This window comes from Pollicipes pollicipes, unplaced genomic scaffold (assembly GCF_011947565.3).
Source record: "Pollicipes pollicipes isolate AB1234 unplaced genomic scaffold, Ppol_2.1 Scaffold_4740;HRSCAF=5597_pilon_pilon_pilon, whole genome shotgun sequence".
Classification (NCBI taxonomy): domain Eukaryota; kingdom Metazoa; phylum Arthropoda; class Thecostraca; order Pollicipedomorpha; family Pollicipedidae; genus Pollicipes; species Pollicipes pollicipes.
In genome coordinates this window covers 549,385-577,071 of record NW_023596545.1, presented here as the reverse complement: position 1 = coordinate 577,071, position 27,687 = coordinate 549,385, and the positions used below count along the sequence as shown (strand labels likewise).

At 54.3% G+C, this 27,687-nt stretch overlaps 1 protein-coding gene across 1 annotated transcript; it reads left to right on the top strand.

Moving 5' to 3' along the window:
- Positions 1-517: 517 nt before the first annotated feature.
- Positions 518-27,687, top strand: LOC119098831 (Na(+)/H(+) exchanger beta). Its single transcript, XM_037221880.1, has 17 exons — positions 518-649; positions 10,532-10,637; positions 11,617-11,789; positions 12,580-12,625; positions 13,621-13,677; positions 14,797-14,925; positions 15,367-15,448; positions 18,922-19,037; positions 21,642-21,772; positions 22,298-22,486; positions 24,434-24,611; positions 24,854-24,975; positions 25,577-25,785; positions 25,931-26,086; positions 26,638-26,853; positions 27,143-27,306; positions 27,627-27,687. Exons 3-17 carry the CDS (start codon positions 11,654-11,656, stop codon positions 27,685-27,687), a joined length of 1,992 nt encoding a protein of 663 aa, XP_037077775.1. The 5' UTR covers positions 518-649; positions 10,532-10,637; positions 11,617-11,653.

The following is a 27,687-nucleotide window of genomic DNA, read 5'->3' as shown; positions in this document are numbered from 1 at the left end:
TGCCGAAACGGCTGAGATGAGGTGGTTGCACGCACACCATATTTGGTAAGGAGCAATGCACTCCCTAACCACCACGCGGGTGCCGACAGAAGAATGCTCTTTCCTGCCACAACACTTTCATCTGTCGGCCACATTTAATGCCATAACCGTGCCGGTGCGTCTTACTCGGTGGCTTAGTCGGCGCGGCTGGGGGCGTCACTGCCTGTGATCCGCGTCTCGGCACAGAGCCATCAAGCCGTTCCGAAAAGACCGGAGCACGCACGTGTGGCCAAAACCCGCGTCCGGCCGGTTTATAGGCTCAGCTGAGCTGAGCTGAGGTAAAGTGAGCTGATGTGAACTGAGCTGAGCTGAGCTGAGCTCACCACCAGCGCTGACCCGAGCGCCTGTTCTGACCATGATGACGACGCTGATTCCGCCCCCCTTTTTTGACTGTGCCGATGCCGCCGCCGCAGCTGACCGCGCCGGGCGGTGCCCCGCAGGACAGCACTGACGATGTCCGCCGCCCGCCGGTGCCGACCGCTGCGGCTGCTGACGCCGCTGCTGCTCGCCTGCCTGCTGCCGGCCGTCGGCGGCCTCAGCCACAGCCAGTTCTGGGCGGCGCAGATTCGGAAGAGGTCCGCTAACCTCGACACGCACCAGGCCAGCACAGGTACGAGCCGGCGTGGCCGCGGCGGCCGCCGCCCGGAGCGCGCCCGGCGCACGTGAGCGCGGCCGCTGCAGCTGCTGGGCAACCGTCGTTACGGAGGAGACCATGCACGAGATCAGAGGTGTAGTTTCACAAAATAACTATTTAGGGGGGGGGGGCTAAACGGTAAAATTGACTCGACTTACCCTCAAAATATGCCAAAAGATGTTTCCCACATTTGGCCCAATTTTATAGATATCATGTATAGACGCTCATAAGACACCAAACATCACAAAAGATCATTGAATCATATCAAAAGGAATTGCAGGTCATCTAGGCCGTTGGGCTAAAATTCCAGTTTTAACACGCCGCTAAACTATCCAACTTCGTGCAGTTCCTTCTCGACTTAGGGTGCAAAATCACTGGCCAATATTGGTTGAAGACATATTTTATTCAGCCATCATCCCGTATAATTCTTATGATCATTGGTGCGTACATTTCTTACAGTTCTTAATGAGAAGTACATTGACTTCGTCGCAGCAATGGCGCCCGCGGGCCGTGGTGTCGCGTCTCTTGGATACTCGGACGTTCACTATCGTAATTATAAAAAAGTCGAAGGCACGAGCGCGAATGCACCTGTTTTATTATTATCCACGACAACTGCTGCCGTAAGGAAGACGACTTATGTACAATGCTTTTTCTTACATATGGCACCTATCTTTTACTATACCTATCGGGCAGCCCGTTTGCTTTGCTTCCTGAAGGGAAGGCAGGGACGGCTAACTTCCAACCGCAGTGTACAAGAGTGAGGGAAGGAAATACATGAACGTCACAATTAACCGTTCTGTCACGACAGCATCAGCTGTGCGAATCCCCACCTTTTTACCAGGTACATGCACACCGTCCACATCTACCGCGACGCGCCGATGAGCCCATGCGGTGATGGCGCTCCCGTTCAGGGAAGGCATTCCACAAGCGTGATCCGAGGATCCTGAATATCATCGCTACGTCATGACGTCACTGAGGAACCTTGCAAATAACGTCCGATCTCCGCTGATGTGGCAATCTGGGCCGGTCCTCAGACAGACGCCTGAAACCTTCGCAGAAGTTTGCAAGCGTCGCAGCATCAGCACCAGTCCGAAAGACTGTATCTGTTTCGGTATCTTACTGGACCACAGTATAAGCTTGACCAATGCACTGATCAACAGTGTCGGTCCTGCCAAAGTGTGTGAGCTGTTGGCAGCGTGGACCAGCAGACCCGCCGTGCTGCAATGCGGAGACACCCCCACAAAAGCCTCTTGTTTTTGTCGCCGTCGGACCAGTTTTCGCCTATAGGTCTCGTCGGTAGTTTTTGCCGCCCTCCTGATACCTTGATCTTGATGCCAATCGGCCACCGTCATCAAAGTGCCAGCCGTCTGGGAACGATCAGCGGTCGAATGACCAGCACTAACGACCGTCAAAATCGGGGTCTCTTCTCGACACGGCAGCCCTAGCGTGACCGGTCCTACGGCCGGAAGCCGGCAGGCGGATAGTGTGCTGTGTACTGAAGGATGCTCAGCTTATCGCCGCCATAACTTCAGAACATGCACAGGAGTTATTAATGATAAAAACGTGGTGACAGGTAGTGTGAAGTGGTGCATTTGACTTGGGTTACCTACCTATAGTGTATGGATATGTCTATGTCATGTCTACGATATATATATATATATATATATATATATATATATATATATATATATATATATGTATGTATATCGTACTCTCTCTCTCTCTCTCTCTCTCTCTCTCTCTCTCTCTCTCTCTCTCTCTCTCTCTCTCTCTCTCTCTCTCTCTCTCTCTCTCTCTCTCTCTCTCTCTCTCTCTCTCTCTCTCTCTCTCTCTCTCTCTCTCTCTCTCTCTCTCTCTCTCTCCCTCTTTGCAGACATGCTCACTTTTGCTTATTGACTTATTGACTGCTGTCGTTATAGGTTAGCAAGAGTACATACGTGCTTCCACCAGCTTAAAAGGGAGGCAGCTTTTACCATTTTTGAGTAACTGCATGCACGGTTCCGACATTTCTCCTGATCTGTTTTACGTTTCTTTTGCCATCGGCTCGCTATTTGCATCGCAATAATTCCGCAAATTTGTGACTGTAACAACTGCCCTTTGAGCTGTACAGCCGTTGTTGCAACCAGAGTTTCACCATGGATGTTGAGCTGGGGAAGGCAGAATTTTTCAACAGGCTTCCAGGCCAGATGGAGCCTTTCCACAGGGGCGCCTGCTGGTCAGTGGCGTTTATAAGGGGTCACCAGAGGCACGTGTCTCCTTATTGAATAGTTAAATGCAATAGAATCGATGTGGAAAGATATCGAAAATGAAAATTAGAGAAAGACCCTTGAAAAATATATAAATTGGAAGCGCCCGATGTTTTGAATGATGACTACCGTCCTCCAATGCAAAATCATGCAAGCATCCTGCTCCTGGGCGACACGTCCCCATTTGTGTATCCTTAGTTTAGACGGGAAAGGCGCGAGCGAATTTACCCGGTAGCCTATTTTAACACATCAAAACTAACCCCAAAGCTTGTTAGTACAAAAAGTGCTGCGTTTGTAGACATCAGCATGCTGCTCATTAGACACGTTTAAGCATAAAAGACAGCATAATTTTGTGAGAAGTTATTGTGGTTGTTGCTTACTGAATAGCGATATGTTTGATCACTGTGAGTAGATGATATCAAAGCAGCGTTTGTATCCTCAGTGCCAGGGTAGACAAAACAATGCAATTATCACTACGCATAACATGTTTCTGCGATTGCCAATGGATCCAAGGCCTTGACATCAACTGGTGTATGTCCTTGTTTTTCACATCAATAAATTCCAACAACATAGCCTGCTTTAACTTTGACATCGATTTATAGTTGTCTCTTAACTGAACGGCATACTCTTAATTGAACAGAAATCGCCACCACTGTGGTATGCAAATTCGCTGCAACATAATACGTTGAGCACGTCCCCATGTCTCCGACCGAGACCTATTTGGCCAACGCCCCATGTGTGGCCATCCCTTTCACATCGTCTTGTTGCATGCAAGCCTGATGAATATCCATGCAGCGTGAAGTTATGCAGCTAGGGTTAGCGCCAGACACCGGTCGGTGGGGTCCTATCGGCGATACTGTTGCCTGCCTTCTTACAATGTCCATCTGTTTGGCGGCCTCGTCAGCTTGGCAAGTGGCGCGCATCTGTGGTCTGCGGCGTTGTAGAAAACACCGGTCGGCGCCGTCTCGAGTAGATGCTCTTCACGACGTGAGATCCTCGTGACAAATCGTCAAGCACCGCCTGCCAACACGTGCCATCATTTCATCTTTCACCATCTGGTTTACTGCAGATGTCATAGGAGTAGCGAACAAAATTTAGTGCATCGTGGTGGGATTTTGTTAAGTTGGCCGACAAAGTCGCATTCTCAGCCATTTCTTTTCATGCGATGTTAAGTTTTCCCGAAGTTCGGAAGTTCGGGGTAGAGAAAGATAAACATTCACCTCCATGCCGTCATAAATCGCACCCCTGACTCATTCTGAGCGATGGAAACACAACAGCGTTATTAAATAAAGACATCATATTATATACTTTCCGTGAAAAGGTGCGTCTGCTTGTACATCTTCCGTCTGTCTCCGTTTGATTGCTCATCGTTGTGCAGGTTAAACAGAGGGCAGAAAGACCCTGTAATTTTCATACCATGCATGTAAGAGCGTAAGGAGTGCACATGCGTGTTAACAGCTGGGTCGCAATATTATTTGATGACGCGCAAAAAATTACAGCCAGCGGCACACTGAACTTGATTTAAGTGAACATTTTTTAGTTGTACCTGCTGCATGGGACGCGTTGAAGTAAGAGGCGCATTTGGAGCCACCGCAAAATTGGGAGGGCATGACCGTGTTGGCTTATGCCACCAATGCGTAGGTGTGCAAGGGAACTTTGCGGTTGTTGTTTGGGCGCACACATTTGCCCCAAAATCGCCAGACACCATCAAATTATCTGCAGTCTCATACTGATAGGTAAGTAGTGACTAGTATGGGCGATGCTTTGAACTGACCGTGCCACGCTGTGCTTAAAAAAGGTAGCTGGACAGCGCATCAGACCACAAGCAAAGGAAGCAGGCATGGATGCTGAAAGCGAAGGCAAGAAGCACATGAAAACCTGCCTCCATTCTCTCCCCGTCCCCGCTTTCCCCTACCTTCGGAAAAAACCGCAGTAACAGGTGCTGTATGCGTGCCACAAGAGTGGTCAGCTGCATCCCACGTCCACGAAACCGAACGTAAACATAATAACGCTGTGGGGGAAGAGCCGGGGAACAAATCGCCTTGTCTCAAAAACCTCTCAGAGAATTCATCATCACCGGAAGCGATGTGGTCGAAAGCCGGCAGGTTCTACGGCAAAAGGGCATGTCTCAATTACAACTGGATGTTTCTTGCATGATGCCATGCTCCTGATCCACGGTAACATACAATTTGCGTTGACCCGCCAGCTGGATTCTTCGCATTTTTCGCGTCCGTTTTATCTTGCTTGCGGTCGCAGTTGTTCATGAAATTGAACCAATCGAAATGGAATCCAGCAGTGCTGTCACAAGCATCACAAACATCTGTTGGTCATGCCATTGCCCAAATTTCGGCCTGTACCTACACCAATCAAATCCCATCTTACAGAGACGGTCACATGTAAATATGATCCAAAACATGCGATATCATTTTAAGGTTGCAATGCATTTTGCGTACCTGACTGTCTGTCTATTCTGTTCTGTTTGAATTGTGTGACTTCGCAAAGGCGGCTCCTCGCTCTTTTTTTTTGTTCTCTTATTTTTTTATTAAAGAACGACTGACTCGCCTAAGAATGCTTGGCCGCATGCACCATGCGTGAACCCACCGCGACGCCGATATCTACCTAAGTTGTCTGAAAGACCTGGTCGGACGTGAGCTGCCGGCAAAACCAGGTTTTCAATGGGGGTTGGGGGTTGGAGGGGGGGGGGGGGCTGACAGTCACTGGTAGGGATCATCCCCCACCTCTCAGTCAACATATTGAAACAGGCCCTGGAATGCTTTCGCAAACTTGTCAACCGAATAAAACCACTAGCTTAGAAACAGGTAGGCAAAGCACACAAGTCACTACCATCCTGGTCAATAAATCAAGCAACCATCTGAATGAACAAATGCATTAAGCCTATTATTCTAGGATTATTACGATGCCTGTTCGGAGTTTTCTAAGTTTTTGTGAGCGGCGGGAGTTGGAAAGAAGTGCTTACTCTTAGCTAAGACTAGCGGACCTCTCTCTGAATTTCGTCAACGTCTGCGCAGCCCATACCTGAAATAAATCTCGAGTATAAGTTAGAGTAAGCTGCTGAAATGGTGATGTGAGTTGGAAACCACCACCAGCCAAGAGCAGGGTGCCTGCTTGCTAACGATGGTAGCAAAATCAGTACCACCATCTTTGACCGATGAAAATAGGCCTCGTTCAAATGTCCTTCACGCATGCATGCGTTTCTAGCATGCTCAGACACACACTGAAATATGGTCGCTACTGCCTCGCTATCATCGCGCCGTATATGGCGACACAATAAGAAAGAGCGCAGCAGCTCTGCATTGCACGTGATGTGCAATGCACGCCGCCGGCGCCGAAATGCGAGGCCTTCCGCCGGCTGTCGGCGCTTCCCTCCCCCACCGTCTGCCCTCCCCCATCTCGGGACTGGCAGGATGTCCGGTGGCGGGCCGTTTGATAGCGTCAGAGGCCGTTCATCGCGGCCTGAGGTCACGCACGTGGTCCATGAGGCGGGGGCGGGGAGGGGCTGACGGAAAGAGGCGGCGATAACCCCCCACGCTGTATCCTGAAGGTACTCCGGGCGGAAGTTGTGAGGCTAGCTGGTTTGTGGAGGATCGACATGCAGGTATAAAGCGAATAAGAGAGGTGTGTCTTCTTCGCTGCTCAGTCCAAGGACAACGCGCCTCTTCTCGCAGCAGTTGTCAAAACCATGCCGCATGATTCAGCGCTAGAAACGCGTTACTTTTTAGCCATTTAGTGTCACTTAAAAGTATTTATGGCAGTGGAATTAGTCATCACAGTAGTTATCTTTAATGTATGAGTGCTACGGAAAATCACACATCTTCCTCGGTCATCGTTAGAGAAAGGTTTCTTAAAACCATCTGAAAAACAAGCAAAATGAAGCAATGAGTACGTAAAACACTTCATCTAAGTACTCAGCCCGCGCACTTACGGGGAAAGAGGTATCACCAGATCCGGATTATAAGGAAAGGGCTATCATCAGATCCGGATTTCATCAAATGCTCGAGGAGAGGAGAAAGCCCGATCAAAATGCTTCCAGACGACTTTTCCGTGATACATTTTACACAGACTTGCGAAAATCACCGTCGCCAGTTGATGATTACGCTTAGAACGGGGAATACACCCCCAGCCAGCCTCGGCCAAGCCCGGCGGCGCCGTCCCGCCGCCAGACAGCTGGAGGCTGGCCGGGGTCGGCAGGCCGCCGGCGCGTCGCCACGTGCGTCACCCGCCGGCTGACCGGCCTCAGCGCGCAGGCATTAAGCCAATCCAGGGGCACGTGCCATCTCTTTTTTCACACATTGCATCTGTCAGTCGGCGCTGCCTGTCAGGCAGCGCCGACAGCCAGCGACGGGGCGTGTTATCAGTATCCGCGACAATAGCTCAGTTTGTGAGAGCACGTGCCTCACCGATCACCCGGCCGTGGCGTGGTGGTTTGATTCGCTTTAGCCACGCGGTATTTACTCCAGGCTAGAAAGATCTGCGGCGGTGGCAGCGGCCGCGCTAGGAGTCGAGTGACACCAGAAGGCGGAGTGGACTGGACCGAGCAGTGCAGCTCGGCAAAACCCTGCCGTTGATCTTCATACCACGATCGGATAGTGGGGTCAGGTGTCACGGGACAAGTACTGCTCAGCGACTGCGCTGATCCTAGAAATCAATCAAATCCAGATATTCCGGCAGTATTACGGCCATGGAAGCCACACAAGTCATCGGGAAGCTGGAAACCAAGGCGGCAGAAGTCACGGTCTGGGCTGTGTGGAGTGAGGACAGAGCGCCGTAATCTGACGAGGGAGAGGACGCCGATCGGTGGAAACGGAAGACGAAACGAGCAAAGACGGACCTCCAGAAGCGGAGTTGTTCTTTCGCCAGGACCACCCCAGCTTCGGGCTGCGTGAGAGACTAACAGAAAGTGCCGCTGGTTGTCATCGAGACAATCTGGCACGTGAAGATGGGAGAACAACAACATCCTACCAGGGGTCTCTGTCCACAGATTACACGTTGGATCAGGACCAGGACGCATTTGCATTGGCCTTGGAGCCCCTTGCAGTGCTTTAGGAAGTATTCCGCAGCCAAGGTTTCAATTGATTACATCCTAGAATGCAGCTTTCGTGAATACCACTGGCACATGTTGATCTGGATATTGACCTAACCGTCGTCTGTATGCTCACGTCTTGTCACCGGAAAACGGCTGCAGGCTCTCGATCTAAACTGAAGGAAATGGCACGGATAAACGGCTCTGAGTCATATCAACCTACGATCCGGTCGTTGTCCGCAACAGGTCATACACGGGACTGGCGATCTCGCAATGTGCCAAGGTTTCTGCGCGCCATATTTCAGGCGATTATGACGACTAACAAGCGACATGCGAGTCGGATGAGCCGAGCCCACCATTTCGCATAAGTTACGGTGGCCCAGCTGCGCATGGCTCGTGCACACGTCTCTGTGCATGTGACGGACGCAAAGTGGTATGTTTTTAGAGGGTTACTTTCGATTTGTCACCTCTTTGTTGCAGGTTGTGAAATTCGTGAGAAAGCGGTAACCATGATCAGCTTGACACCCAGTTAACACGCGCTCGGGTGGGGGTCGAACTGACCCTCCAAAGGTTTTTCCGGAATGGTTTCCGAACGGCGCGGCATAGCCAAGCCAAATTCTGCATAGTTGTAGACAATTGAATACCGGGTCGTCTGGCTTCAACCATTTAAATGTACCCTGTAAGGTCGCTAACCTATGGCAGGTCAAAGTTAGGCCATGGTTTCAACGAAGCCAATTTCTAGGGAATCCTGCAATCTAATCCAACAACGGAGCGCCAGGCTAGTACTAGAAATTGTGGAGGCCTACATCGCTGTGGCAATGCCCGCTCCCCTGGCTGCCACCGTCTTCGTTGAGAGTCTGCTGCACGCACCAGTGTTCATTAGGCCAAGTGTCCTGCCAGGTGGCTGCCGTGCGTGACGCGGGCGTTCCACCATCATGTACGTAGTGCACGGGATGTGCAATCGCGGTACAACCCGGCTGATTCACAGTCGAGTGTGTTCGAGTGGAGGCATTGCCTGCGGGAGGCTTGTTATCATTAGATAAAACTATGTAAACTCGTTCTGAAGGGTCCTGTACACGGCCCTCACAATGAGCCTCCGAGGTTGACTCAGACACTCGGGACACTGTTGTGTAAACCGCTCCATGCTTTAGAATCGGGCTATCTCGGTTGAAAACCCCACGCCACGGCCAAATGTTCCACCGAAAACAAATGCAATTGTTTTGTTGTGTGAGCCATCCTGTATCTCTCGTGTTCTTCAGGGAGGATCATGTTTTAAAATATCTTTACTGAAATGATGCTCAAAGATTGATCTGCTGTTTTAACCATAGGTCTCCCAGCGTGCGACTCTTTTAAAGCGTAGATCCCCCAGCCTAGGGCTCTGTTTAAGCATAGATCCCCCAGCGTGCGACTCTGTTTGCAAACATCACCGAAGAGCACGCTGCCGGGTCTGAAGGCCAGTCCTGTCTTGTCGCCGGGGAAATTATGGCCGCCCTCGGCCGGCACGTGCGCCCGGTACAGTGGACGGCTAGTGACAGCCGCCTCCCCCCCCCCCCCCCCCCGAGATCGCCGCCCGGTATGCAGGGGAGACTCCGTCCGCCCGTCCAACACCTTATAGCTCACCGGGCGCCGTTACAGCGTTAGTAAACACATAAACTTGACCAGGACAGCGCATAAAGAGAGAGAGATAGGCGGTGACATTGTCATTTGTGGCATCGGTGAAGAACGTATCACGTGGTCGATAAGGAAGCAGGTAAACAAGGCGTGATAGACGCCTGCACAGGACAATTTGTAAGGCAAATACAGGTGAGGTCACTATTCGAAGCCAACAAACCTGAGTCGGCTAGTATGTATGTAGTATGCATGTCATACCAGGAAGGAAGTCTCCATTCACTTGGGAGGCTGTGTTAGTCAACGTACAAGGAAATGCTATCGGAATCTAGTTAAATACAGACATAGCCTTCTCTGGGCATGAATTAAATAGTCCACGCCCTGGGATTTTGACCCGAGCCCGTCTGAGCACGTGCCATACTCCCCCTGCTGACAACAGCACCGAGGGCAGCCACGTCGCGTGCGACCAAATGGGAGCATGTCGTGTCCTCGAACCCTCACAGTTCAATTTGATCAGGTCCATACGATTCCAGATGAACTCGAACCGCGAGCGTTATAACCCTCACTGCTAGATAACAGAGCGAGGGAGTGAAGGGAGGGCAGGAGGGATGGGCGAGGGCAGGTCCCAGCAGTGGGTGGTCAGACTTCCCTCAAGCCGATCGTAAAGCCTTGTATTGACCAAATGTAATGCACTGACCAAGGCTTTTGCTCGCGCTCTCAGTAGTAGATTCAGCGATGCGAAAAGCTTCGCAGGAACCGAATGTATGAACTCCAAAACGGCCTATCTATCTGCTGTGTCAATGCGCCGGCCAGGTGAGACACCCGTCCCTCTGACCGTGCCAGAAACCGTGCACGGCTCCGCGACCTGGTTACACGGCTCCGTGACCTGGCCAGAGACCGTACACGGCTCGGTGACGACCATCTGTACAGTGCGCTGTAACTGATGTGCTGATCTGCCGACAGAGACGCCGCCGGACCACGTGACCTACCATGGGTCGGGCCACGGCCTGGAGCCGGACGTGGATCTCAACGGCACGGGCCTCACCATAACGGAGGACCACACACATGGGTGAGCCAGGCGGCCGCACCCCTGCCGGGCGACAGGTCATGGGGACAGGCGGTATTGACAGGCAAGGCCGGTCGACAGATCAGCTAGCTGACAGGTCAGCTGGCTGACAGGTCAGTTGGCTGGCATGTCAACTGGCTGACAGGCGAGCTGGTTGACGGGTCAGCTGGTTGACAGGCCAGGCCGGCTGACAGGTCAAATGGTTGACAGGTCAGCTGGCTGGCGGGTCCGGCCGGTTGACAGGTCAGCTGGTTGACAGGTCAGCTGGTTGACAAGTCGGGCTGGCTTGTGTCAGATGGTGGGACGGGTCGGGTCGACAGATGGAGTGCGCAGGCCACGTTGACGGGTCAGTTGACGGGTCGGTCAGCAGCTGGAATCGTCAGATCGTCCTGCCTGATGAACGCCCGCTCTCAAGTTCTTGTCTAGTCAACTGCCCTTCTCAAATTCGCGATAATGAATAGGCAGTAGAGGGTAAAGAGCACCAGCTCCATCCCTCCGTCTTACACCGGCACTATGTGTAGTGAACCGTGGATTCGCCATTCCCCATGTCTCTGGCGCCGCGGGATCCTTTTCCCCTCCGCTCGTTGCAAGATGCCTAAAGGAGGTCATCTAGTACTCCGAAAGTTAAGCAGGGTAGGAATAAGCAGATTACAGTCTGGGCTCGCTGAATAACTATGCATTAATACTCAGCCCCTAACACCACACGGAGCATTTCACAAGTCACACGACAGCAGCATAGCCAGGATTTACGTAAGGATAAGGACAGAAGACGGGACCTCCGTCAGCAGCTACGTAGGCTGAAACGACTGGAAAGACCACGGCAAGCAGAGAAGGGGAGGGAGGGAGGGAGAGAGGGAGGGAGGAGTGGCTCGGACATATGCTCGGTTTCATAACGGTGACATCTTCGCAAGCTCTCGCTGGGGGCATCCGGGTCCGTGAGCGCCCGGCACCACTCTCACCCGTCCGCGTCGCTCCGCCCCAGGAGCCTACACCGAGAGCAGAGCAAGGCGCACGACGACATGTACGAGTACTGCGTGGAACGCGAGCCGCTCGACCACACTCACGGCATACACGTGGCGTCGTGGCGCTGGGACGAGGTGCGGCCCTACTACGCCATCACCATGTTCATCATGATCGCCGGCCTCGCCAAGCTAGGTGGGCTGCGTGACGTCACGCGTCGGTCGCCGGGAGGGGGCGTCGCCGTCGAGCCCGCGGGCCTGGCGATTGCGGCGCACGTGCCGGCGGCGGAGTGCACCGCCGGAGCGTGCGCACGGAGGCAAAAACACAGGTCTTCTCACTCTTTATTCTAGATGGAAAAAACTGTGATACCTGAAAATTGCGTTGTAAGTATACGATACCGGTCAGTGGCCGAACTGCCGGTCGCGCAGCGCTGTCTTCCGCGGTCTGGCCGTAAGCCATTTAACGAATACCGCGTCGCATTGCTGGTGCCTGACGTGGGCTCTCCCAAGGTCTATATTGAATCAAAAACTCGAGACGTGTGCCGCAGCAAACAGATCGAACAACCGTCGCAAAGCCAGCGAAAGGGTCGGGTGGAGATGCCGCACCTTTTCAGGTGTGCAACTAACGATTATCGAGCATTTCTTTAGGATCTATTGCTTGTTGAAGGATGACAGGATAACAAATATAGATATATTGATATTTTGGGTCACACCTTTGCCTAAACAGTGCACGAACGACCTTTTCATCAATGATGAATAAGGCCAGTGGACTTGGTCTCATATATTTGTAATGCTACTCACAGCTGCATTGTACAATTTACATAGGCAAATAATTGTGCAACGGACCAAATCCCCTAATAGCGAGCACTGCGCAGCTACAGGTGGAAGCAATGCCTGTTGTCCCAGTGCCACCTATGCTCTCCAGATGTCGTCGGTCGATTCGTTAGGTATGCTTCGTAGAGACGCTGATGCATGCTCTGTTCCAGCTTTCCATCACGCTCACTTCCTGTCGTCACGCGTACCAGAGTCATGGTGAGTTTGATAGCTTTGCATGTCTTTATCGCAAGGGTTAGCATTGTTAGGTATCGAGCCCGCATGCACGCTTGTCCGGCTATGACGGCATTGTGCATGTTCATTTTCATGCTTGCATTTTGACACTGCACAGTTACGCCACTTCCTTGGTTCAAGCTCACTGCACGATGAGTGCGACACTGGGAGTACGCGCACCGTCTGTGACTGTGGGTCCACACACAATACCTCAATGTGTCAAGCAGATTCAGCATTCATGAATGAGGATGAATAGCAGAGCTAGCCCGGCTCGGCGGCCGAGCCGTGCTAATTTAGCCGGCGCGTTTCTACCATCGGTCATGCCAAACACGTTCGCAAAGCCGACGGCCGGCCAATCGCAGCATCAAGGGGGCGCTCGAACCTATTTGATGGCCACGGTCCCGCCGTAAAATAGCATTATCCGCCCTGTGTCGCTGCACGGACCTCCGCGCGCGCATCGGTCGTTGGTTACCCACGCCCCGTGCCTGACGACCATCGCTGATCCCTTCCCAGCGAAAGGTCCGCAGCTGAGGGCCTATGCCTCTCTGGTGGTGGTAGGATGTTATATCCGTGCTGTGAATTCTGTACAAGAAGTTCGTGCGTACTTCTGTGACAATGTCGACGTTGTCCACGCCTTCCCAGAAACTCATGCAGCATGCCCGCGTCACTTCAGTGCAGCGCACGTCACGCATGCAAACTAGCGCCTGTGAGTGACGTTATCATTGTGAGCGCCGCACCCGCCGCGCCCTAGTATGGCTGCGACACAGTTACGAGGCGACGCAACTGTTCCCCGAGCTGCTCTCGCTGAAGCGGTGCGACTGTACAGCAACTGGCGCCGTGACTTTGGACAGCGGAAGCTCACCGTAACACCCTGTAGATGTAGTTTCTGTGTAGTTGCCCATGTGCCCTGTAGTTGGCGTGCCTCGTCGCGCCCCTGTCTCCCGCTGCTGAGTGCACGGCTCCGTGTCCGTCTGTTGCAGTCTTCTGATCCTGCTCGGCATCACCATGGGCTTGCTGACGTACCACTTCAGACACCTGTGAGTCAGACCACCACTGCTTAACACTGCTCCTATCGCCGCCACGGCGTTGCTACGTACATCAAGAATCGGTGGCTGGTCCGTGTGACCGCGCCGGGCTTGCCATGAGCCGCCGTTTTTGCGCGAGCGTTGCTTGTCTCTCCGCCACCGCGCTTCGTCGCTTCCCAGCCGGCCGGGTCTAACCTAGAGACGTAACTTTCGCCAAAATAGGGGCCCGCAGCCCAGTCCGCCCCGCCAGCTAGTGATCCAGCCCGTGAAAGCCCACCCCGTGCAGCTAGTGATCTAGCCCGTGAAAGCCCACCCCGCAGCTAGTGATCTAGCCCGTGAAAGCCCACCCCGCGCAGCTAGTGATCCAGCCCGTGAAAGCCCACCCCGCAGCTAGTGATCCAGCCCGTGAAAGCCTACCCCGCACAGCTAGTGATCCGGCCCGAGAAAGCCCACCTCGCGCAGCTATTGATCCGGCCCGTAAAAACGCGCCGCGCTACAACGCTGGCACACCATGAAAGGAAATGCTTCACATTTGCAGATATTGAAGCAAGGCTGCCCGCAGTGCACCGTCTTGGCTGGAAGCCGTTCTGATGAGGCAAAGAAAAGTGATTGGATTCGAGATGTACCCTGATCGGACCATTTATCATGCATTTAAATCATTTTGATTCCCATCTGGTCAAAGCGATAGGTCAAAACTAGAGGGATCAGAATGAGGCGAGGCTTGAGAATGGGTATGAAAGTACCAAAGCGCCAAGTGGGAGGAAAGCGTCTTCCAACCAAATATTGTTATAAGCTGAAAGAAGATTTGTAGCCCTAGCTTCAGATGAGTTTTCGGAGAAAGGATATGGTAGTTGACCAGCGCCCACGATATTATTTCCACACGCGCTCATGGCAAGACGGCTCAAAACATGTGAAACGTGAGATGTTTCAAAACGTGCACAAGGCGCATTATAGGCATCGGCGCTGCCGCTGTCAGTCACATGTCGAGAGGGTGTCGTTCAGTAATGTAGACGTGTGCCTTGTGAATTGTTCCCGGGATGAAAATGGCACGTAGTTGGGTTGGCGGGTTGAAACTTGGCGGGTTGAAAAGCAGCATCTCTAGTCTGACCTGTCTGGCCCGGGCGCCGGCAGGGTGCACGAGGAGCACTTCCCTGACATCGAGCTGCCGTCCGGCGCCAAAATCGGTGCTTGCCAGACAGAGCGCAGCGCCTTCCTGCCCAACTTCAACTCGAACCTCTTCTTCCTGGTGCTGCTGCCGCCGTGAGTATGGACGGCGACGGTGCGACGGTGCGATGGTGCGCCGTGTTCCGGCGTGACGGTGCACCATCGCGCCGATCAGAGCACACCCTCCAGCAACGGCAGACAAAGCATGCGGCTTAGCTTGAAGCCAAATGTCGCGTCGAACCGCTGGAAATCGTTATCGGGATGATTTGTGCTGTTTTCTTAGCAGCCCACACACCGTGAGTCTGTGGCAAGAGAGGTTTATTCTTTACAGATAAATCTGTTCGTTGTCACGTCGCTTGTCACAAACACAATACCTTACAGCAGACCACGAAACCAGAGGAACCATCAGGTCCGGCATTTCACCTAATAACACATTCTGCCCAAAGCGCTTCAATTCCGTATCGTCGCGGGATAATGCGCCCACACCCCTCCCTCCCGCCACGTCGGCACCGCCTGTAACGGTGTCGACGATTGCAGCATCATCCTGGAGGCGGCGTACTCGCTGCACGACCGCACGTTCGCCGACAACCTGGGCACGATCCTGCTCTACGCGGTGGTGGTGAGTGGTGCCTGGCGTCCCTGCTGCGGGACGCTGCGAGGCGGTGGGCCGGGGTCGGGGCCGGGGCCGGGGCCGGGGCCGGGGCTGGGGCCGGGGCTGGGGTCGGGGCGGACTCAGCGGCTGTACACAACTGCATAATCAGCCTCCGTAGCCGCCGCAATGCACAGCTGCCTTTGCGGTGGTGAGAGGGGGGGGGGGGGGGCACAGGCGATGGCTTTGCTGTCTGGGGCTCAGCACACTTGGTTGGTGACCGCGAGAAGCAAGTCGTTACACAGGCGGTTAGGTTTTATGCCTCGGAGGATTAGGTGTCCTTTCACACCCAAATTTTTTTTGTAACCGCCAACAGCCTTTGGTGGCCACAAGACATGCGCTTCGGTCGGCACGTGACATGTCTGACGCTGGCGACAGGACCAGCCACACGGGGACGGCGTGTCACGTGACACGATGGGGACGGCGTGGACGACGACGTGCCCTTGTGGAATGTTTCAGAACAGTTATGCTGCATCCTTCTCCGATTGGCTTTCAGAGCTATACAGTTAACATGTTATTCATAACACGGAAGTGTCGCGCGATGACCAATGTTGTGGCTGATGCCATAGGATCTATCAAATTAGCTGTGTACGCCAGACGGTTCATCAGAAAGCCTTTTCTGATTCCTCTTGTTCCGTCATATCGCGTCCTGCCCTTCTCTGATTTAACAATTCTCGCTGAGTCCTCCCGGCTGCTTACCTTGCTGAGAGCATGTCGCGGACTCACTACCCGTCGGCTCCACAGCCAGTCCGGCTGCGAGTCCACCAGAGTACCCGTACACACCGCGGTGTAGGGTGCTAGAGTACCCGCACACATCCCGACGTGGGGTTCTAGAGTACCCGTACACACCCCGGTGTAGGGTGCTAGAGTACCCGCACACACCCCGACGTGGGGTTCTAGAGTACCCGTACACACCCCGACGTGGGGTTCTAGAGTACCGGTACACACCCCGACGTGGGGTGCTAGAGTACCCGCACACACCCCGACGTGGGGTCCTAGAGTACCCGCACACACCCCGACGTGGGGTCCTAGAGTACCCATACACACCCCGACGTGGGGTCCTAGAGTACCCGTAGACACCCCAACGTGGGGTCCTAGAGTACCCATACACACCCCGGCGTTGGGTCCTAGAGTATCCGTACACACCCCGGCGTTGGGTCCTAGAGTATCCGTACACACCCCGGCGTTGGGTCCTAGAGTATCCGTACACACCCCGGCGTTGGGTCCTAGAGTACCCATACACACTCCAACGCGTGGTCCTAGAGTACCCGTACACACCCCGGTATAGGGTCCTAGAGTACCCGTACACACCCCGACGTGGGGTCCTAGAGTACCCGTACACACCCAGGTGTAGAGTCCTAGAGTACCCGTACACACCCCGGCGTTGGGTCCTAGAGTATCCGTACACACCCCGGCGTTGGGTCCTAGAGTATCCGTACACACCCCGGCGTTGGGTCCTAGAGTATCCGTACACACCCCGGCGTTGGGTCTCAGAGTACCCGTACACACCCCAACGCGTGGTCCTAGAGTATCCGTACACACCCCGGCGTTGGGTCCTAGAGCACCCGTACATACCCCAGCGTGGCGTCCTAGAGTACCCGTACACACCCCGGCGTTGGGTCCTGGAGTACCCGTACACACCCCGGCGTTGGGTCCTAGAGTACCCGTACACACCCCAACGCGTGGTCCTAGAGTATCCGTACACACCCCGGCGTTGGGTCCTAGAGTACCCGTACACACCCAGGCGTAGGGCCCGGTGTGGAGTCAGATTCGGTGGCGGTGACGTGCACACACCCCGGCGTGGGGTCCTAGAGTACCCGTACACACCCCGGCGTTGGGTCCTAGATTGTCCGTACACACCCAGGCGTGGGGCCCGGTGTGGAGTCAGATTCGGTGGCGGTGACGCGCACACACCCCGGCGTGGGGTCCTAGAGTACCCGTACACACCCAGGCGTTGGGTCCTAGAGTACCCGTACACACTCAGGTGTGGGGCCACCGTGTGGAGTCAGACCCGGCAGCGGCGACCCACTACGGCCGCGGTAATGTCCGCCTAGCGCTCCAATAAAAACGGTGTAACGACGCGCCTCTCGCTCCCTTTTTAGAATTGCCCTGTAAGAAAACATGTCAAAAGATCAATCAACGAGCACTTCGCCGTAACAAATCGTGATGGCAAATTGGTTCACTCCGCTCTGTCTTCATATAACGGGTCAATTTACACCAACCGCTGATAAATGCGATCAAGAAGCGGATGATGGTTTCTTGACCCAAACGGACGCACACCGCTGGCAGCGTGCACCAGCGTATCACATCCTTCCCCACCTCATGTAACGCGCTCGGGGACCACGAACCGGGCCCGTGCTGCTGATCCTCCCAGAGTCAGCGCCTGGCGCCGCCACTGTTGTGACTGGCGCGTGCCGCCCTCACTGCGTGAGTGAGCCTGTCAACAGATGGCGCTGGGAGAGACGCGCCGATTCAGCGTCACGTTTTGCTGATTGCAACGACCTTGGCGCGAGTGGAGAAGGTTTTCCGGCGGTCCTCCCGACCGCTAAAGAACAGTCTGAGCCTCCGTCACCGTGGGCTTGTTACAGGCTCGAGCTATTGTTAGCTGACACTAGGGCGGCATACTTTTCTGAGCAAACAGGTCGCTGGCCAGTACAGCACAATGGTTGCAGATAGACAGGCATTGGACATTTTTACATTCTTTCTATCTCTCTCCTTAATTTTTGAAGAAAACTCAATCATATATAGCCTGAAACTTGGATGTCACGTGCAAGGTACATCGTTTTGAGTTTTTGTGTGTAACTGTGGCAAAGTGGATATATTTATGTGAATATTGCTGAGAAACCTCTTGTAAGGAGCCACGTGGAGTTAAATGGCGTCGGTCTACTCCTCCCGCTGCGCTGTCGCCGTCAGTTTCGAGACGCTGAACGAACCCTCGGCGACTGGCACTGTCGACATTGGGTGTGTGCTGACCCACCAACCCGTCATGTAACGATGTCCATTTAAAGGACCGCAGGGCACGCAGGCTCAGCCCGTCAGCGGGCAAACACGGCACGATGACACTGACAGATAGCCATAGGCCGCTGAAGAGATTTCGCACAATAAAGCTCCTCCTGCTGAATAATTCACACATTGTAGCAAGGGTGTGCGTAAACTTGTTCAGATTTCTCGGAGCTATTTTCCAAGTCAGGCCGTTGGTTTCGTGCGTTGGCGCCGTGCGCTTTGGCGCAGTAATTCCTCACAATCACCAAACCGGCCGATGAGTCAGCCGTGTCGAATGCGGATGAGCGCCGCCATTGAGAAAGATGCTCCTGCGAACTGTGACCGACCAATCCAGCACGAGTGACATGTGCGCTGGTCATGCATCGCGGATAGGTTATCAACGTCCTCCGCTCGCTTTTGACTTATGCTTGGCTTTCTCAACCATCGTTTTCGCGTTACAGGGCACGCTGTTCAACATGTTCACCATCGGACCTCTCCTGTACGGCCTGGCCAAGCTGGGTGCCATGGGCTCCAGCATGTTCCCGGCCTACGCCAACTACGACATCGCCAACATCAGGTCAGTGGCGCCGGCACCGAGGGCCACCGAGGCTATACTACGCTGAGGTGTCTGCGGAGCCGAACCCCCGGGTCCTGACCGGGTGCCGGTGGCTACGCCAACACGATACCTATGATGGCTTTGTAATGGCTGCTGGCTGTCATTTAGCGCATTCTCGGCCTCCATCAAAGAGCGCATTGACGTCATGTCCCGTCATGCCTGCTTTGTACGTTTTGACCTAAAACCGTTGGGTTCCGGATTCCTGTCCTCCATTGTTTACAGTGCTTGCGGTTTAATCTGTTTCTTCAGGGCTTCAGCAGTGCCACGTGTATCAAATGAATGTTCGCCTCTTTAAAAAAAAAACAGGCATGCATTATGCATGTAAATTATTAGACATTACGTCGGCGCATCCGTAGCGTTTGTAGTGTGTAAATTGCCCAGGTCATTATGAAAATGTTATCACTACTGGGACATTCTGATTCTGGAAACAATAAGATTGTAAAAATGTGTTCGAGTGGCTGCTAACACCACCTTATGGGCCTTCGACACCATTTATTTTTCGCCGCCAGCCTTCTCCTGCCAAAATGCATTCTTGGTTTACATGATATTTGCCCTCTGGAATAGAGCAATGGCTAATAACTATGCTTGTGATAGAAGCCGTTTGTGGCAAAAAAAAAAAATCATTGGGGAAGGTAATACAGGTAGTGTAAGCAACGCCGTTGCTCAGCGCAAAACACACTCAGCGCCACAGCCAACCGAGGCGGTATTCACCACTGCGGCAATGCAGTCGCCGTCCCAATTCCGTGGCGCCGCAGTAGGTCACCCCGTACCGCACCGCCCCCTCACCAGCCGGTACATTTGTCTGCCGTGTCGCCGCTAGCCCCCTGCCGAGGGCCGGCCGGCCGTCACGGTCACCAGCGGCTCGCAGCGGGGCCACTGTGGCCGGCCAGCCCGCGCGGCCGCGGCCAGCGCTCAAGGGATTAGGCGGGTCCGCGTGCTGGCCAAGCCACGAGCCGCCGCCGCCGCCGCCGGCCGCCGCCGGGGCCTTAAGCCGGCGACCGCCTCACCACCAGCCGGGCACTGGCTGTACTGAGCCCTGCCGCTCGTACCGCTGCCCTGGGAACCACGTGCGGAGGTGTTCGGAGGGACATGGCTGGCAGGGCGGGTGGTTCGTAAGCGGATTACGCTGCGGCACCTAGCGCACCGATCTACGCAAATACATCGGCCGCTTTAAAAAAAAAAAATGATGGTGCGAAGAAGCCGGGACCCAGAGGCACACAAGCTCATGCGTGCAAACAATCGAATATTTCACCAGCTCCTGTAGCTGGGGTCAGACGAATGGCTCGCATGTCGCTGGTCATCAAGGGCGTTTGAGCCAAGACAGGTCAGCACCAAACCCAGACAGCGCACAGAGGAGATGCTTAGTCTAATTGGGCTTCAAAGAGCACTAGAATTTTAGTTGTTTTGCTCAGAGCATATGGGGAGATGCTTTTGGCAATTGCTTACAATTGCTGGCTGCGCAATCTAACGAGTCATCAAAACAGGTGATGCATGCAGAGAAAGAAAATGCATGGGTTGGAGGAATTTGGATGGATTTATGTGTCTTTAACAGCACCGTGAAAAATCAGTGGCGACAGCTTTCTGTTTTGTCTTTGCTATATGTCTTTGACAGCTCTGTTAAAACTATCCTTCTCCCGTGATAACGGACTACACATTCTAATGGCCGCCTCAATTACTCCGGATTCCCAGAGCTTGCATTATCCAGCATTAATACATAATCAATATGCAGGCTACACCGCTAATTTCGTTTGGCTGAGAGGCGTCCCTGGCGCCACTGCGGCGTTTGCTTCGGAAGCGTTTCTGGCGCCACTGCGACGGGCCGAGTGTGGGCCTCGAGTGCCTTCGGACATTCTGTGCTGAATGCCTGTGAACATCTCCTAGATAATGGAACAAGCTTAACACTCCCATGGCGGTGATGTGTTGTGTGAGCCGAGCATGCTTACAGTCGCGGTCCGTGGTTCAGGTGCTACGCATGCTTACAGTCGCGGTCCGTGGCCCAGGTGCTACGCCTGCTTACAATCGCGGTCCGTGGCTCAGGTGCCACGCCTGCTTACAATCGCGGTCCGTGGCTCAGGTGCTACGCCTGCTTACAGTCGCGGTCCGTGGTTCAGGTGCTACGCCTGCTTACAGTCGCGGTCCGTGGCCCAGGTGCTACGCCTGCTTACAGTTGCGGTCCGTGGCCCAGGTGCTACGCCTGCTTACAATCGCGGTCCGTGGTTCAGGTGCTACGCCTGCTTACAGTCGCGGTCCGTGGCTCAGGCGCTACGCCTGCTTACAGTCGCGGTCCGTGGTTCAGGTGCTTCGTCTCCTGCAGCAACTGACTGCTCAACCCTTTGAGCTTCTTTGCCAATTCGAGTGACGTCAGTAAGCTACCAAAGCCACCCACGTATTCAGTAAGCTGTCTCGTTTATGAGGACTGGCCACCTGCTGGGTGCACCGGGCAACACGCGATGTATCCCCACAAGCTGCTCCACGCATTCAGATTCCTTTAGCTCTCACGCGTCTTGGGTTTTACGTCTTTTGCAATGAGGATGCAAACAGTAACGCCGTGGCTTGCTGCCGCAGTTTGGTGCAGATGCTGACCTTCTCGTCGCTGATCGTGGCGGTGGATCCTGTGGCCGTGCTGGCCATCTTCCAGGAGGTCGGCGTCAACAAGGACCTCTACTTCCTCGTGTTCGGGGAGAGTCTGCTGAACGGTCAGTGGCAGGAGACGGCGAAATATCGACACTATAACATCATGACTTGTGTTGCCATTGGAAAAGTGGATGATGCTGGGAAATGTAGATCATAATACTATTCTAGGAACAAAAGACTTGTGTCGAATGTTTTCATAAGCCCATGCTTGTGGTTGTCCATCTGGAACAGATGTGGTCATTTTCTGTTCGAGTAATACATCGCATCTCCTTTGAGCGAGAACACTACAATCTCAACAATTATGAGTATCGCATGTGCCGACGACCACCGCGCAAGCGTAATGCTCCCTTACTAATAAATGGCAAGCCTTCTTTCATACGTCTAATTTATGTCCAGATTACACTTTTATACAACACGTGAAATTCGTCTTCGATGGTGGTTAAGGAAAGATTCTCGATGCGACTTATTTCAAAATTAGTTTTTGTGAAGGAGACCAGCTAGCGGAGCTATGCTGGTGATACAGGCGCAGAGAACAGCATCGATCCCGCGGCTGGAGCTGCAGCAGCCTTGTTACTGCCTGTCCACAGACGCTGTCACGGTGGTGCTCTACAACGCGATGGTGGCATTCGCCGGTCAGGATGGCGAGGTCATCACCTACGACCAGCTACTGCTAGCCGTGGCCGCCTTTTTCTGCGTGTCGCTGGGCGGCCTGACCATCGGCATCATCTTCGGCGTGCTCACCGCCATCATCACCAAGCACACGTCCGAGCTCCCCGGTGAGACGACCGGCCTCACACGCAGTCCGATGTCGTGCCTGGCCGGAGGCTCAGGCAAGCGGGACGCGTAAGAGGCCCCGGCCGCTGGCGCGAGGACCGTCTCGTTGACACGCAGCCTCCCCTCCCCCCCCCCTCCCTGAATTCTAGCGAGGCACGGCGCAATTTTTCGCATGATCTTCGCGATCAGCTGATGACAGGACTTATTGGCCTACGCCAAAGACTTCGCCGAGGCCTGTTAACCTTAAAAGAGTTGGTACGATGCAGATTCATCCCGGTCCCACTAACCGGCCTCATTCGTCCAAATTACAGTAAAATTCCGTTTGTAATAATACCCACGCGCATGCCACGGACGAGGTAACCGCACAGACACGCTCACGCGCTCCACTCTCTCAGCGTAGTACGACATTGATGACAACACTGCTGACGACATTGAGCGATGCATTCACATTGCGTTAGCCTTGACCGTCACGTCCTGCCGGCGTCCGGCCAAAAAAGTATGACCTTCTGAGGATGTGAACCTGCTGGCAAGTCACGTGACATTGTACGCCCGGGGACGCCGGACTTTCGGCGACAGACCACCGGACGTGTGTGGTGACCGGATGACCGGACGTGCGTGGTGACAGACCATCGGACGTGTGTGGTGACCAGAGTGTGTGGTGACGGTGTGAGCGACAGAGATGCCGCATCGTAAAGCGCAGCGGTGGTTCTATGACAGATTCATAGAGGACAGGCTCACTCCGAAGGGCTTAGGCTAGTGAAAAAGCCACGGCATTTGTGGCACCGCCTATCGGGTCGCGCCTCCGATGCTCAGCACGGCCTCTAAGTCCCGGGCATCTGGCACTAACTAGCCCGGCCGATGACGTCAGCCTGCAGACCGCACCCGGCTGCCGCACACTTTGGGTTCCTAGACCCATGACCGGCTGAAGGCCATTCCTGTGCAGTGGCTTTCGGCTGCTAGACGCGGAGGGTAACCGTTGGGGAACACACGCGAGACGAGTCCTCTGCATCTCATCCGATTTCATGCTGGTTGGCCTAACAACATGTTTACTTTTGCTTCAATGATAAAATGCTCCTCCGGCAGGCAAGCTGTCCGCGAGGTTGTCGAAGCAAAACGCTTGGCTTAAAGAAACAAAAACGCAGCCTTCACGGCTAATACATCTTGCCTGCCACTGGCATCGCACCAGAGGGGCGTCAAACCACTCCTGCTGTCAGGGCGAGCCAGGGTCACCGGGGTCATGTCGTACCTGTCGACCAGTCGACATTGAAGGGGAGGGCGCCCAAATACGGTTACGGACGTCACTGGCCAGCGTCGTGACGGTCGTGGCGTCAACTGTGACGCAGACCTCAAGCCACCTACGTCAGCTCCGTCTGCCCTCGCAGAACACGTGACGCAGCTGTGGGGCCAGGTTGCTGGTGATGTTGAGCCAGCAGACTTGAGCACCAGAGACTGGGTGTCACCTGTGTGAGAGTCGGTCACGGGGGCCGAACCGTGTGGCGGATAACCAATGGGACGACGCACGGTGAACTGAAGCGGAGCGAACAGTATGAACGGACGTGACCTTAACGCCATTGCCCAGTCGCTAGCCGTGGACAGCGGCATGCGCCGCTGCAAGGGCTTTACTGGCATACAATACTCGCTGAAGGAGTGTTTTGTCGCTCCGTGACGCAATGGGTGGAGGACGTGACGCGTGACAGAAGGCTCCCTGCGGAGCATGCCTACAGTGGGCCCTTATCAGGTCACGCGTGGCTGAAAGGTCGTGGTGGGAGGTGGGTGGACCTGCACCCATCTGACGGCCTTCCCCACTCCTGGTTGTCGGAAATCACTGCAGTCAGCAGAGAACCAAGTCCGCATGGTTGCCAAGGATACAGGATGATTTTCCGTCAGATTACGTGCTGCAGCCATGTCGAGCGTAAGGGATTACGTCGTTGAGTGCTGTTGTTTTTCAGTGGTGGAGCCGCTATCTCTGCTGGCACTGTCGTACCTGGCCTACCTCTCAGCGGAGCTGGTCCACTTCTCCGGCATCATAGCCACTGTCGGCTGTGGAGTGGTGCAAGCACACTATGCCACCAAGAACATCTCCAAGAACTCATACATTACCATCAAGTATTTCGTCAGCATGGCTAGGTGCACACTACTTTTTTATATCTAATTCTAGCAATATGCTTTTGCTTAGCAGATATCAGAAACATTAAAGCGTGTTTAAAACTGAGCAGCGCAAGTCGGGAGCTGCTTCGCTTGAACTGAGGATGCTCAAGTGAAATCCATATCCGTTGCCACAAAAGGCGTCGCTTCACGGCGTGCCCAACGGGCCGAAAAGAGTAGCTGTACGGTCAGCATCACCGTCTGAGCCCCGTCTACGCCGGCAGCTCCACCAGCGACACCATCATCTTCATGTTCCTGGGGATGGTGCTCATCAGTGACGACCACCGCTGGCACACGGGCTTCTGCCTCTGGACCCTGGTGCTGTGCCTCGTCTTCCGATTCATTGGTTAGTTTGTGTCGCGTCTTCCAATTCGTCGGTAGGTCTGTGCCGCGTCTTCCGATTCGTCGGTGGATTTGTGACGTGTTTTCCGGTTCGTCGGAAGTTCCGCGCTCCGGTTCCGCGCGACGCTGCAGTGTCGCTGAGTGCACTGGCTATAATATTGCTCTCTCACTGCTTCCGAGCCGTCTCTGATGTCTCTGCTGGCCGCTGAGAACCGCACCTGCTCTCTTTGTACCGCGCCTTTGTGCCTCTGACCGTCGTATATGTCTTCGGTTTAGTCGGGTAGGGAGACGATATCTCAGTGGCCTGTTTGGATATATATATATATATATATATATATATATATATATATATATATATATACTTGCATGTGTGTGCGTGCGTTACTTCACCGTCTTGAAATAATGAAACACACATATCACGCACCAACTCCCCTTTGGTCGTCTTGTTGCTTGCAACTACACGAACTAATTTATAATTTCGAACACACATTCCCATTGAATGGCTAACTCAACGTTTCTGAAGAGGCCTGAAGCTCCTGCGAGACTTTGTAGCTACTTGTATGACATCGTCGAAACGTGTTGTGACACTGGCTGTCGTCCGGCAGGCGTGTACCTCCTCACAGCGCTGGCGAACCGAAACCGGATGAACCGCATCGGTCGGAAGGAGCAGTTCATCATGGCGTACGGAGGCCTGCGCGGCGCCGTCGGCTTCTCGCTGGTGGTCATGCTGGGCGATGACGTCATAGACAAGGAGACGGCCCAGGTGTTCGTCACCTGCACACTCTTCATCGTCCTCTTCACCGTGTTCGTGCAGGTGCGGTGCGGTTGAAGGGGTGTGCGTAGTTGTATATGGCTTCCGGACTGGACCCGCTGATTGGTCGCAGCGATCCGTTGAACCGCCGCGGCTCTGCGCGTGTTGTGCCGGAACCCGGGCTAACTGTGGCGTCCGCTGCTGTCAGGGGTCTACCATCAAAGTTCTCGTCAACATATTCCGCATCAAACTGGACGAGAACGAGGAGAAAACCTTGGCAGAGGAGATTGTAACGTCTTCGCTTGACCACATTGCCGAGGGCATTGAAGAAATTGTCGGCTTTGGAGGCTTGAATCGATTGAAGGTGAGAGGCGAAATGGCATCGCGAGTAGCTTGATTTATTTGAAAGTGGATGCGTTATCGGAATGGCCAGACTCGGTGCTTTAGTGGTTGTTGAAGGGATTGTGTTTGACAGCATCTTTGCGCGAAACTGACTGCAATCCCAAACCACTGTGCGTAATGTTGATTTATAATCTACTTCCTGATGCTTTGATTTAATTCGCTGTTGCGTAATTCCAACTTGTGCTTACTTGTGTTGCTTTACAAAACCGATTTTGACATGCTTTCATGAAACCTGCGTTGACTAGCGGGCCAGCACCAAGACAGACCGTTTGGCTTCATGCACAACTCCGCCTGCCTAGCTCTAAACCGATATCAAAACAATCCGCGCAAATAGTTTCAGCCACACGTCACATACCTGACGCGCCAGCTATGGTGGTGGGACGGTGTCGTTCGATGCTGGATGCGCACTCGGGCAATACAAAGCCAAGCAAGCCCCACGAGGGAAGCCTCGCGAGAAGCTCATTTCACGTCGCGGATTTCCGACGCGTTTCACGCGGCATTTATCGGCGGCAGGAGCGGCTGGAAACGTTTGACGAGAACTACCTGACGCCGTGGCTGGTGCACACGGCACCAATGTCGGCTCTGGCGCGGCTCTACGACAAGCTGGTGCTGGACGAACACTACGCCAACTTGTACGGCCCGGCCGCCGTGCTGGAGACGCAGAAGGACTACGACACCAACTCCGTAGTGTCCTCGCTGCCTGCGTACCCCTCGCTTGGCCACAGAGACGTGAGAATTGGTGTGACGGGGTGTCTGTCGACCCCGCCCTGGACTGTGTACTGTTGCAGGCTTTGGGCTGGTGCAACAGGAATCTTATTGGGGCATGCAGCCTACCTCTTCTATCCGAGGAGGAACTTAGCTATTGATGTAATTAAGCCAACGTTAAGCTCGCGATTGGTCGAGGAATGGTTGAGGTGGGACTTAAACCTCCCGTCAACGCGCCTCAGCCCCAGTTGTGCGGCGTGTGTTCTGCCGGCTGAGCACCTCTCCTGACGCGTCCCATCCCCGCCTCCCTCAGCGAGCGGGCTCTATTTTGCCGGAGGATCTGCCTCTGGAGATCGAGCCCGGCTGGATGAGGCGCAAGTCCATGTTGAGCTCGCACAACGTCAACATCGCCCGCCGGCTGTCGTCTGCCGCCAACCTGCCGCTGCCAGAGGACGAGCTAGTGAGTCACGGGTCACGGTCAGACGAGGAGCTGGCGAGTCACGGGTCACGGTCAGACGAGGAGCTGGTGAGTCACGGGTCACGGTCAGACGAGCAGCTGGCGAGTCACGGGTCACGGTCAGACGAGCAGCTGGTGAGTCACGGGTCACGGTCAGACGAGCAGCTGGCGAGTCATGAGTCCACCGCCGCCCGAGGACTAACTGGAGGTGCTCGTCCAATGCGCACTGTTCATGCCTCAAAGCCTGTTTATGTGACCTGGCCGACTTCTGCATGTGACCCAGCCAACCCCTGTATACATGCCACTCGGCTGACCTCTCCGCCGCGCGCGGCGCCGGCAGAACTGGCTGCGTCGGATCTCGACCGCCTCGCCGGAGCTGCCGATGGCGCGCCCGTCGCTGA